Here is a 13,118-nt window from a genome sequence, read left to right as displayed (position 1 = left end):
AAGCATGAAGTGCTCCAAAATCTCCTGATAGCTAGCTGCATTGACCCTGCCCTTGATAAAACACAGTGGACCAACACCAGCAGCTGACATGGCACCCCAGACCATCACTGACTGTGGGTACTTGACACTGGACTTCAGGCATTTTGGCATTTCCCTCTCCCCAGTCTTCCTCCAGACTCTGGCACCTTGATTTCCGAATGAAATGCAAAATTTGCTTTCATCCGAAAAAAGTACTTTGGACCACTGAGCAACAGTCCAGTGCTGCTTCTCTGTAGCCCAGGTCAGGCGCTTCTGCCGCTGTTTCTGGTTCAAAAGTGGCTTGACCTGGGGAATGCGGCACCTGTAGCCCATTTCCTGCACACGCCTGTACACGGTGGCTTCCGCAGGTCCCCCAAGGTCTGGAATCGGTCCTTCTCCACAATCTTCCTCAGGGTCCGGTCACCTCTTCTCGTTGTGCAGCGGTTTCTGCCACACTTTTTCCTTCCCACTGAGGTGCCTTGATACAGCACTCTGGGAACAGCCTATTCGTTCAGAAATTTCTTTCTTTGCTTGAGGGTGTCAATGATGGCCTTCTGGACAGCAGTCAGGTCGGCAGTCTTACCCATGATTGCGGTTTTGAGTAATGAACCAGGCTGGGAGTTTTTAAAAGCCTCAGGAATCTTTTGCAGGTGTTTAGAGTTAATTAGTTGATTCAGATGATTAGGTTAATAGCTCGTTTAGAGAACCTTTTCATGATATGCTAATTTTTTGAGATAGGAATTTTGGGTTTTCATGAGCTGTATGCCAAAATCATCAATATTAAAACAAGAAAAGGCTTGAACTACTTCAGTTGTGTGTAATGAATCTAAAATATATGAAAGTCTAATGTTTATCAGTACATTACAGAAAATAATGAACTTTATCACAATATGCTAATTTTTTGAGAAGGACCTGTATATCTGCCAGGAGGCATGGGGTCTCTGGGCCACCAGTTTCTTACATTATCAGTGTAAAGACATACTACAATTGCAAACCATTCAGCTAGAACACAAAGTATCTGGACGCAAACACGTACATGCTCTGAGCACTGAAGGGGGCACTGGCTGCAGAATGTGGTCATGGTCCGTAGCCGATCAGACGCCCTACAGTATGATGTTAATTAGGAAGGGACCAGGACGGAGGCTGATGGAAAAGGTTGTGATTTAGTTCCCCATCACAGAGCAAAGAGCAACAATCAGAGGAGGTGTTAAAGTGACAAGCTCCTTAAGCTCATTAGCTACACTATGTGAACAGGAACAAAAAGAACGGTGTGACCACAAAGCAGAGCATGACAAGCCAAAGAAAGACACAAGGTTGTAACAGGGATGCAGCACTTACAGCTTACCATCATCCAGGGGTGGCAGACACTTTACTGTGACCCGGGCTTGCAGTTGATTTAATAAGTCATAAAGAGCTACTCATGCCTGCTAATTAGGAATGTGGACGTTGGGCTGCAGGGAAGCTTTCAGCAAGGCCTCATACACAGGACCGTATATGATGTGGTAATGTATATGGGAAAGTAGTGTATACGTCGCCCAGGTTCCTGAGCTGGGTGGGATAGCGTAAATGCATCTTTCTGGATTTCCTTCAGCAGATCAGTTTAGACCAAATAAAGCACAGTTTGAAACCGCTGTTTCTGTGAAAATCTACTGTTGCCAACCCTACTGCCAGTACAGATCCCTACAATGAGTATAGCATTAGTTTAGATATTCGGTGTTTGCGGCGTGCCGTTGCATTGTGTTTGACTACTTGTATGGCATACATCGCCCATTTACACATATTGAAAAGTGTACTGTGCATTATACTTGTTTTTTGCAGTGCACTTTCCTATTCAGAAGAAAAAGGGGCATGCTGACATCTTCCAGCCCATAGGTGGCCATAAGGACTACAATGGAAATGTATTTACTTGGAGCTTTTCCCAACACACATGCCAAAAATAGGGCGCACAGTGTGCACAAAAGCCCTAGGGTCCTTTTATATAGGCAGATCGATGATATAATAAGTCAAATCGGCGCTTGTTTAAGGGTTCTTTACACGGGCCGAGGCAACGATCGTTCGTACGATCGTTCATCCCCCATACAGTTTGCATATTGTCAGCAGCACAATCCTTGTTGATATGGGGAGATGTGCTGCCAATCCATTCAGCTTGTTTAGCAGCTGACTGATGGACAGGTCGATGACGAGCAGAACGAAAGTACCCATGGACGTTCGCTCCCAATCACCTACCTGTGAAAAAAGGGACTTTATTTTAATTCAAGAAAGAAAATTGAATTATTTTGATTTAAATATTTTATTACCAGCTACCCGCTTACCAGTATAAAGCCTCATTCACACGTCAGTGTTTCACGGACGTGTGCTGTACATGTTCTTCACTGACAGCACACGTCCCCATTCATTTTAATGTGTGTATTCACACATCAGTGTTTTAGCACGGTCTGTGGGCTCGTTTTTTTTAGCACGGATGCCTGCTCTATTTTGTCCGTGTTCACAGATCCATCACGTCCATTAAAGTCTATAGGTCTGTGAAAACCACGGATGCCATCTGCGTTTCATGGATCATTAAGAAGAGATTATTTGAAAATTATTTTTCAGCTGTTCAGTGTCAGTGAAACACGGACAGCAAAAAACGGACACACGGACCCAACATGGATCTTTCACGGACAGCTTCACCGATGCATCACTGACCACCTGCTCACGGATCTGAACACAGACACGGACGTGTGAATGAGGATTAAAACAATAACACCCTTTATAAAATCAATCACTGACCACTAAGCACCACACCCAGTATAAAAAAATAAAAAAAAAACACAAACAGCAGACTTTCTCAAAATGTGACTTTTATTAATTATAAATAAGACACCATAGCACCATACACATGAAAGAAAATAAAGTCACAGAGCCGAGGGAGAAAAGTATGTTTAACTGCAAACATAATGCTGCCTAAAAGGATTAAACAAAAAATATATATTCATTTATATATTTCACAGCATGGGAATAAAAGAACAAGAATTACGTAACCAAGTTGCTTTGTTCTGCAGCATCATTCACATAGAAAACCTTTTAGAAAGAGCTGTGGAATCAAATTCTCATGAAAAGACAGTACTGGATATAGGGGAAGGGAGATTCTTCAGGGGCTGATCATTTGGCTACATCAGAATTTCGTATACTGCTACTTTGCTTTATTTATTTTGCATTGGTTTTAAGTTGGTGCATGCCTACCCCTCTCCATTCGAATACATGGCTGCTTACAAAACTCAGCTGGTTGCCCTTGGAAACAGACAGCGGCTTATCTGCACTCTGCTATCAGACATCGGACCCATCTGCTCCCCTCCAATGGCCACCTAAACTCCCACAATGCACTGATCTCTGGTTTACGTCCTGTTTACACTATACAATGGCTCGGGGCCGAGAAACCAAATGCACGACATGATAATTCATTGGATTACTTTGTTTCAAACTACTTCTTTTTTTCTCAGATTTATTTTCCAAAGTAGCAAACATCCCTACAATGCTGAGAAACAAGCAATGATGGCTTAAGATTGAAACGCTGGGATCATCAGATCTGTTGCCTGCGTTTTATGGATCTAAAATCTGTAGCAATGGTCTATAAATGGACGGGAATGAACAGAGCCAGCTAAAATAGGACATTAGCGTGAATGGAGTGGAAACCAGCAAGTAAATAAAACCAGTATATGATAAGTAAAGCAAAGTATTTGTAGTCACTTATCATTTTATATAGATGTAAACGGTTGTAAAAAATGTGCTCAAAAGTGATCATTTCCTTTAGGCTACCCATACATACTAGAAAATTATTCGGCAGGCAACGATCCCACCTGTAACATGAATGTTCTACTTATGGAGGAAAGACAGACGAACGTGAAGGTCCAAGAGCTCTGCAAATCAGTGGTATAGGGGGAAGGGTCCTGCCAGTGGACATATATATTAAGGGGGTTGTCTGACATCAGAAAAATAGGTAAAAGAAGGCTAAGTGATAAAATAGCAAAACAAATCAATAGTTACCTGTTAGATTCTCAATGCTCCAGTGCCACCTCTCTGGTGCTTCCTGCTGGTCTTGGTTTACGTGGCTGCAGAGGTGACATACCTGTCTACCATGTGACCGCGCAGTGGTCTCGGCACTGGAGGACCTAACAGGTGATGATTATTGGTTCTTTTGTTATTTTATCACTTTGCCTGCCTTTGAGAAAATCTTATGATCTTGGACTTTCCCTTTAAGGTGTCAGCAGATCCGACAGATGCCACGGACTCTACTGTGTCAGGGCAGCTAAAGGTGTATAGTAATTTGCACTTGTAGAATCCAGTTTTAGTAATATGATCGGTTGTCAGTGCACTGACAACCGAAACACCAATCAGCGAAGATAAAGTTGTGCAGCCTCAGATGTATCGTAGGCTATTTCAGAAACAAGGGGAACCTAGTGTACCCCGATTGTGATCAAATCTGCTCTGTGTCAAGTAGGAAAGGGAAGAAATAAATTAAAGAGGCATTTATTTAAAAAAAAAAGTGTATAAAGTAATTATTTAAGTGAAACTGAAAGAATGGACCGCAAAACCTGGATCCCAAAATATTAAGACTTTTCGGGACAATCTTTTTAGGGAAATGATAAAATAAAAGTGTATACCTGCCTTCTGACTCCGCCCCACATCAGAAATTGCATAGGATATACTTGTGCAAGACAACAGCCTAACCCACGTCTGGAATATTGACACTTAGCATTACTGGGCAAGTCTCTTCTACTGAGCAACCACACTTAGATGTCATCAAATTTGTGTTTCAGGTAGTCCTTCATAACCCTGGCAATGGGGAGCTCGTCCAGTAGCTTGAGGTTCTGCAGTCCAATACAGTAGCGTATTTTGATCCGGCATAAATCCTGCAAATATCGGGGTTGCCCTGCAAACCAAGGAAAAAATAGCAGTGGGTTATCGCCGGTAATATGTGTGCCATCGTAAAATGCAAAAACTGCTGGTAAAGTTCTTAAATAGTCGGGTAAAGGAAACATGCCAAGTTACTGGTGAGAAAATAGCAGAAGAACGCCTGGGAAGGAGCCACGCTGTCCCCTTACCTCCAAGATCAGCCTGCAGAAGTAAAACTATACACGTGGCCTGCACCATCAGCAGGTCTATTATACCAGTCAGGAGGCATGACATGTACACTGTTCTATATGTTCTGTATTATTGTAGATTTGTCACATTGCAAGTTTTTGAACCCAAGATTGTGATAAAACCACAACAGAGCTTCTATATGAGAACTCGTCCAACATGGATTCTGATCTTTAAACAGATAATATTAGCCAAAGGAAACTAGAACACAGCAAACGCTATAGACACCTATATGACCTACGTGATAAAAGTATCTACACTCCTTAAAGGGGGACAGTCAGTAATCCTGATAGGTCTATTTGATTAAAGGGGGTTGTGTCACCTCAAGCATTGGTGGCATATTGCTAGGATAGGACACCAATGTTTGATAAATGGGGCTCGCACCTATCTGTAGAACAGAGCCCGCAAAATGAAGAAGAGCAGATTGCGTGTGCGCAGCGGTCCTCTATTCATTAGTATGAAATTAGTCAAGCGCTAGCTCGGCTATTTCCATCAGCCACATAGAAATGAATGGAGTGGTGGCTGCGCTTGTGCGGTGCACTTCCCATTTGTTTCTATGGGACTTCGGAAAATAGCTGAGAGCACCGCTATGCTATTTTCAGCACTCCTATAGAAAAAAAATGGAAGCTGGACGCGCATGCACAGTCCACTCTTCTTCACTTTACGAGCTCCGTTCTAGAGTGAGGCTAGGGTTACACGACAACATGTGTCGCGCACAAAGGGCACAACTACACTGCAACATGTGTCGCAAGACAATTTTATAATGATATTCTATGGTGTCGCACTGCGACATGCTGCATCTTGGTTGGATTTTTTTTTTTGCTACTGTCGTGTCGCAGTGCGACACCACAGACAATAATTATAAAAATTGTCGGGCAACACATGTCGTGTGGTTATGCCCCAATGTATGCGATGGGACAACCCCTCTAAATCTGTGTGTTCTATATTAAATAATTCCTGGGCATCTTTTATTAGAATTTAGAGTTGTCTTGTTCCTCTGTTATTCTACCTAGAAATTAAAGAAAAAAAGATTGACGCCAGGGCATTGACGCCTTGATGTGGTTAGCCCTCCTGCAAACCCTGATGCGGCCGCCATCATCAGTACCAAGGCAGAATCTTCTTTCATCACTGAACAGTATTGTATGCCATTGATGGCCGCATCAGAGTTCGCTGGAGGGTTCGAGATGGCCTATACTTTGTAAAATCTTCACTCCATCACATTAAGTTCTCCAGCTGTTCTTGATTCATTTTCCAAAAGTGCATATTTGTCAGCAGTCAAGTAGAATTCCACAGTGCGGCAGAATTTGTCCTTTTCTGCAGCAGAGGCTTGAGCCCATCACGTGTCATTGGTAGACACTTACAGCAGGAAAGTGGTGACTGCTAGGAGAGTCAGTCTGTGGTCTCTGACTATTTTTAACCCTTTGATACCTACCATTGCCAGATAACTGCGCAATCTCACTCTGGTCAGTCCTGCCCCCTCGCATACTGGAGTATTTACCAGGAACAAATTGCATCTTCCAGGCGTAAGCCTTTGTTATTACATCCAGTAAGTTGTAAAAGCCAAAGTCAGGAACAGTGCAAGGTTCCCTAGAAGCAGTGTCTGCACTTAGTCATTCTTCAAGATGAATGAAAGCAAATACGAGAAAACCAGTAACAGGAGGAAAGGTCACTGGTGACTCCCAGTACTGATAAATCTCTGTCGGGGTACATGCTGATTCACTACTAGGAAATATAAACTGGGAAAACATATGTACAGTTCGGAGGATCCCAGTTCCCACTAGTGTTTCAGATTTGCCCGACTGTTCCGGCAGGGAATAGATGTACGGATATCTCAGCATTGCTGGAAGTTTGTAAGTCTCAGTCCAGTCCCATTAACTATAATGGGGACCAGAGGAGATCTGGCCACATTCAAGCAAATATGGCGCGAATCGGCCAGAAGAGACAGGTGCTCCATAATGCAGAGATCTGGAACAGCCGGGCGGCTAGTGTGAAACTGGCCTAATAGAGGATAAAACTGCTCACTGTCCTTTAGGATCAATCATTTGTATAATTTGCAAAATGTTGTCCCAGGATATTCTAGAAATGACCGTTGTCAGCACATTTTCCCTATCCTGACAAACTGGGTTGTCACTAAACTTTCCACAAACTTTGCATACATTAATAGTGCAGGTGAATAAAATAAACTTTGTAATATAACTTATCAGAAGAAAATGCCACTCTCCCCCTCCTGATCTAACAGTATCTGCTAAGGGTACTTTCACACTAACGTTTTCCCTTTCCACTATTGAGAGCCGTCATAGGATCTCAATACCAGAGGAAAACGCTTCGGTTTTGACCCCATTCATTGTCAATGGGGACAAAACTGAACTGAACGAAACGGAGTGCACCCGAATACATTCCGCTCCATTTCATTGCGTTCCCATGACGCACACAAAAGCACTGCAAGCAGCGTTTGAGTGCGTCCTAGGATGCGGAGCAAGAGGGATCCGTCATGACTCACAATGTAGGTCAATAGAAACATAGAATGTGTCGGCAGATAAGACCCATTTGGCCCATCTAGTCTGCCCAATATACTAAATACTATGGATAGCCCCCGGCCCTATCTTATATGAAGGATGGCCTTATGCCTATCCCATGTATGCTTAAGGCCATCCTTCATATAAGATAGGGCCAGGGGCTATTCATAGTATTCAGTATATTGATCTTATATAAAATAATACCACCGTGGTGGTTCACCAGTGAAAAATAGTGAGACAAACAACAATAATGAAAAATAATAAATGCTCCTGGAAGCCTTCCGTTGATATAGTAATAAGGTGGTGAGCAAACACAGGGCAGCTAAGGGGAGCAGTGAGTGTATTTAACCTGTCCCTACGCTCACCCTGACTGATTCCTCAGCCCAGGGACGTCCCCTAGAGGTGGAGACTCCCTGTCCTCGTGCCTGGGCTGACTGCCCTGCGTTTACCCTCCTCTCAAATGGTATAATTAACACAGCTCCCCAAGAACTGACGGGTGATACTCTGTGTCCCAGGTAACCAATTACCCACATGGACACCAATAGATAAGATCAGACCAGATAATGTTTATAAATAGGTGAACGAGGATACGTATCGCCTATAGATATGAAAAACCAAGCACTAGGGCATCATAGCGGTGCGTTCCCAGGCTGGTTTACATAAACTCCTACGCGTTTCCCCTATTGCTAGGTTCATCAGGGGGCATTCACAGTCAAGGGTACAACCGTCATATATAAACAGATAAATCAAATATACTTATGATATAGTGGAGATTTAGGCTGCATCCCAGTAACGTCCTGTTCCGTCCTGAGGAGGAACAGGACGTTACTGGGATGTAGCCTAAATCTTCCTGGGTGAAGTGCTGGCCCTTATCTTATTGGGCCCTTTAGCCTCCTGACTGCCTAGGACACTAAGTGGGACATATCAATTGGTCCCTTGGTCCTATGCTTATTATCGTCTGCGTCTCTGGTCCTGTGTCCTCCACTATATCATAAGTATATTTGATTTATCTGTTTATATATGACGGTTGTACCCTTGACTGTGAATGCCCCCTGATGAACCTAGCAATAGGGGAAACGCGTAGGGGTTTATGTAAACCAGCCTGGGAACGCACCGCTATGATGCCCTAGTGCTTGGTTTTTCATATCTATAGGCGATACGTATCCTCGTTCACCTATTTATAAACATTATCTGGTCTGATCTTATCTATTGGTGTCCATGTGGGTAATTGGTTACCTGGGACACAGAGTATCACCCGTCAGTTCTTGGGGAGCTGTGTTAATTATACCATTTGAGAGGAGGGTAAGCGCAGGGCAGTCAGCCCAGGCACGAGGACAGGGAGTCTCCACCTCTAGGGGACGTCCCTGGGCTGAGGAATCAGTCAGGGTGAGCGTAGGGACAGGTTAAATACACTCACTGCTCCCCTTAGCTGCCCTGTGTTTGCTCACCACCTTATTACTAGATCAACGGAAGGCTTCCAGGAGCATTTATTATTTTTCATTATTGTTGTTTGTCTCACTATTTTTCACTGGTGAACCACCACGGTGGTATTATTTTATATAAGATGGATAAGTAAAAGTTATGTTTTAAAGGGATCAATACTGCTGGACACTTTTTGATTCTATGATCCTTCTTTATCAAAATTGATATTGATTTAGCTGGACATTTATTCAGTATATTGGGCAGACGAGATGGGCCGAATTTGTCCCTTTTCTGCAGCAGAAGCTTGAGCCCATCACGTGTCATTGGTAGACACTTACAGACCTGGCATGAAAACATCAGAAAGTGGTGACTGCTAGGAGAGTCAGTCTGTGGTCTCTGACTATTTTTAACCCTTTGATACAGACTATCGCCAGATGACTGCGACAGATCCGTTTTCTCTGACAAAAGAAAACAGACCCGTCCCCCATTGACTTACAATGGTTTTAGAGATGGATCCACCATTGCTATTTTAGAGATAATGCAACCGGATTCGTTCATAACTGATGCAGACAGTTGTGTTATCATGACGGAAGTGTTTTTGCTGATCCATGACGAATCCAGCAAAAACGCACATGTGAAAGTAGCCTACATCTGCCTTCAGAGGCCAGACGGGCTGTCAGCGCACTAAAAGATCAGAAAACATATGCCCATGGAAGTCTATGGGAGAAGGGAGGAGGTTCATAGAGTGAGAAGCAATCTATGGAGATGGTGAGGAGAAGTGAGCTGCTAGAGGAAGAAAGAGGCATTTTTCTTTGATAAGATATATTAAAGCTTCTCAAATTCATCTGTACTTTTGATATATTCAAATTCTTTTAAAAGGTCAGTGATCATTTAAGCTAAACCATTATACGCCTTGGTAAACCAGAGATCTATTACAAATGACAGATGCCCTTTTGTTTTAGATCAGGGGCCCTATAATGCTGTATGAATGAGATCGTACTTAGAAACTTGCCTCCTGTCTAATCTAGAAAACGCCATGGAAATTGCTCACTTCACATCAGCTTCTATTTCTTGCACGACTTCTACTGGCTGAGACACTTTCTAATGGATGGCTCCCTTGGTGTTTTGGGGCCTTGATTCTCCATGAAGAGCCCACATCTACAGCAAAGGTTCAGTTCATGATGTGACATACGAATAAGCAGAGTTGTAAACCAGTGGTTTTAAAATCGATTGTTGTCTGCCGGATACCCCCACCATATGAAGAGGGAGCAGAATTACATAAGTCTGGGACTTATACAATGCAAACTAATCTTTGGGCAGAATGGCATAACTTTCCATGACAACTCAGCGCTGAACAAGAATTTATGACTTGTTTTCAGTAACAAGTATGAGGTCACCCGTGCATTTCTCACTAATATGCGGGATAGGATCTGGTACAACGTAGCAGGTGCCAGAGGAAAACTTCCCATGGATAACCATTCCTGGGCTGGCACTACGCACACAGGGAAGCTGTGCGGCTGGGATTTCCTGCAGAGAAGCAGAGCCTCCATGAAAATTAACACGCAAAACACCTTCCACTGAGAGGGGCCCCGCACCCATGAATGGGGCAACCCCATTTACTGGCAGGCTGCTGGACATCTGGCAGTGTTTGTGAAGCATGTGGGTCCTCTCAATCCTGCACACAGATGTGGGCTCTCTCTTCACGTTACTCTATTGTGATGGAGGATGTAATGTAATCTGTGACAGATTAACTTCAGGACCCACACTCATGACATCTGGGCTGGGGAGAATACGCGATACAGGAGTAATCCTACTATGCCAGCGTTCCTCAAAAATATTTCTGTACAAGGTCTTCTTGGCACAGACATGAAAAAGTTTTACCTCTGATGACCTTATACTAATGGCATATAAAGCAATTCCTTAATAAATGTCTATTATCACAAGGTAAAGCACGTCAAGAAGTGAGGAGCGGTCAGGTCAAGCCTTAGCCCAACCGGTCTAGTCTGCCTATGGCACAGCAGCTGCTCCATTCACTTTTATGGGAGTTCCAAGAACAGCCACCCAAGTGTGCATGTTGGGAGTTGTAGTCTCGCAACAGCTGGAGGTTGCTGATCCCTGCATTAGATATTTGTAGAAAGATCTCACAGATTTCATTCGAATCCACAACTATCCCTAAAAATCTCTACTCCGGGTAAACTAGAAACGGACAGGCTGAATTTTAACCAATGTCCTCAGAGAGGCCTGGTAGCCACTTATCTCCTTCCCCTACTAGAACCAAAACTGAATGTGCAGAGTTTGTGAAGAACAAGTGGCTGTAATTTTGGCCTCTGGGCTTTGAGATGAAGGGGCTTGTAAATGAGCTTTCTAAGATGTCTTCTTCTTTCGTAAGGAAAATTGGAAATAATTTATAGAAAGCGTAGAGGTGTACACCTGAGGCACGGGAATTTGGGATTGTATATCACAACTGTGGGTGGAGGATCCTTAGAATACTCAACCAATGGCCTCTTTTCTTGGTGATTAAGCCAATCAGGGGGCTCAATCCTTACTGAAGTGCTGATTGGCTGTCTAGTAGCGCCTCTCTCCTGTACTGCGCTCTACCTGTGCCGGGACAAGCTGCTGCTTGGACATCAGATGAGGCTGGCTACTTTCATTTATAATGTCCACCAGTGGGGGCCAAATAGTACATGTCAGAATGGGCGCCAGGAGGTTGTCACCTATCTGGTGGATGGCTGGTCCATACTTTTTGTGGGATAACCCCTTTAAAAAAGGGTTTTCACCTTTTTATAAGCTTTTCAACAGACCTCACAGCTCGGCTAGACCTGTGGTGATAATCATACTTACCTGATCCCTACCACTGGTTTCCAGCTCCTTCGCTGCCCCACCAGCTCTGCAGATCCCAGGTCTTCCTACGTCAATAGCCGGTTTGACACCAGGTCATGTGACCGCTGCAGCCAATGATTGGCCGCAGTAATCACATGTCACCCATGCAGCACATGGTTCGGTGATGTGCCACATGGGTGACATGCCACCGCTGCGGCCAGTCATTAGCAGTAGCGGTCACAAGACCCGCGTCAAACTGGCTATTGACGTAGGAAGACCTGGAACGTGCAGAGCAGGCGGAGCGGCAACAGAGCTGGAACCCACCGGCAGGGATCAGGTAGGTACGGCCACGCTGTGGGGTCTGTAGAAAAGAGATATAAGGTGAACAACCCCTTTAATGCTGGATTAATGGAAGTTTACAGTATTTTGTAGCAATCCATGTCACAAAGTTAGGTAAGGACAGAGTTAAATCATTAGTATTCTCCCTATAGAAAGCTGCTGAGTGGCAGAAATACATTAATAATGAGCCTATGTGTTTCTACAGTAAATTACCTCAGGCTCATTATCCTGTGCTATTCCCATTGCTCTCAGATCTTATCCAAGATGTTCATCATCTTCAGGCACTTTTTTTTTATTTTTTTTTGTTTTCTTGCCCCCTCTGTTCTTCAAAGACATTTCATTCTGAGGGTCAGCACTCAATCCTCGTTGGAGCGGCCAGAGTCTTTGGGAAAGATTTATATTCCCCCATTAAAGCAAACTTATGAAGATTTAATGCTAACAAGGGCCGCTCCTTTGAACAGTCCTGGCACGCTGCGAGCTAAGTGACGTGCTTCATTTAATGGCTCGCACAAGCACAGACCCTCACAAGTATAAGCACTTAATCCCCCTCCTCTTAGCGGTTAGACATGCACGTTTGGTCTCCTAGTAATGCACAGATCTGGGGCCGGTGCCGCTAAATCAAATACAGCCAGAATGGGCCTGAATACTGATTGCTGGGAGCTATAGAGAACACATCTACGTGTGCACACGACACACAATACAGCAACATTTCAATCACCAGATCCTCCAATGACAAACCGAATATAGACCTATATGGATATCTACTGTATAGGTCATTTTACAGATGATGTGGAACTACAAGGCTCAGCACAACCTAAACGTTCCATAATACACTGCATGGCTGAAGTGCTGTTTCCACGGATGGGGACTACAATGACATCTGCT

General features: G+C 43.8%; 1 protein-coding gene across 2 annotated transcripts in view; it reads right to left on the bottom strand.

The window, feature by feature from the left end:
* Window positions 1-2,862: 2,862 nt before the first annotated feature.
* The window catches only part of ASB7 (ankyrin repeat and SOCS box containing 7), a 47,476-nt gene continuing 37,220 nt past the window's right edge, over window positions 2,863-13,118 (bottom strand). For both annotated transcript variants that reach the window (XM_040414247.1, XM_040414248.1), the window contains exon 6: window positions 2,863-4,927. In XM_040414247.1, the coding sequence (XP_040270181.1) occupies window positions 4,788-4,927 (140 nt within the window). In that variant the 3' untranslated portion in view covers window positions 2,863-4,787. The remainder of the gene's footprint in view (window positions 4,928-13,118) is intronic.

Source organism: Bufo bufo, chromosome 1 (genome assembly GCF_905171765.1).
Source record: "Bufo bufo chromosome 1, aBufBuf1.1, whole genome shotgun sequence".
Classification (NCBI taxonomy): Eukaryota; Metazoa; Chordata; class Amphibia; order Anura; family Bufonidae; genus Bufo; species Bufo bufo.
The sequence above is the reverse complement of the archived record's forward strand: the minus strand, read 5'-3'. Positions and strand labels throughout refer to the sequence as shown.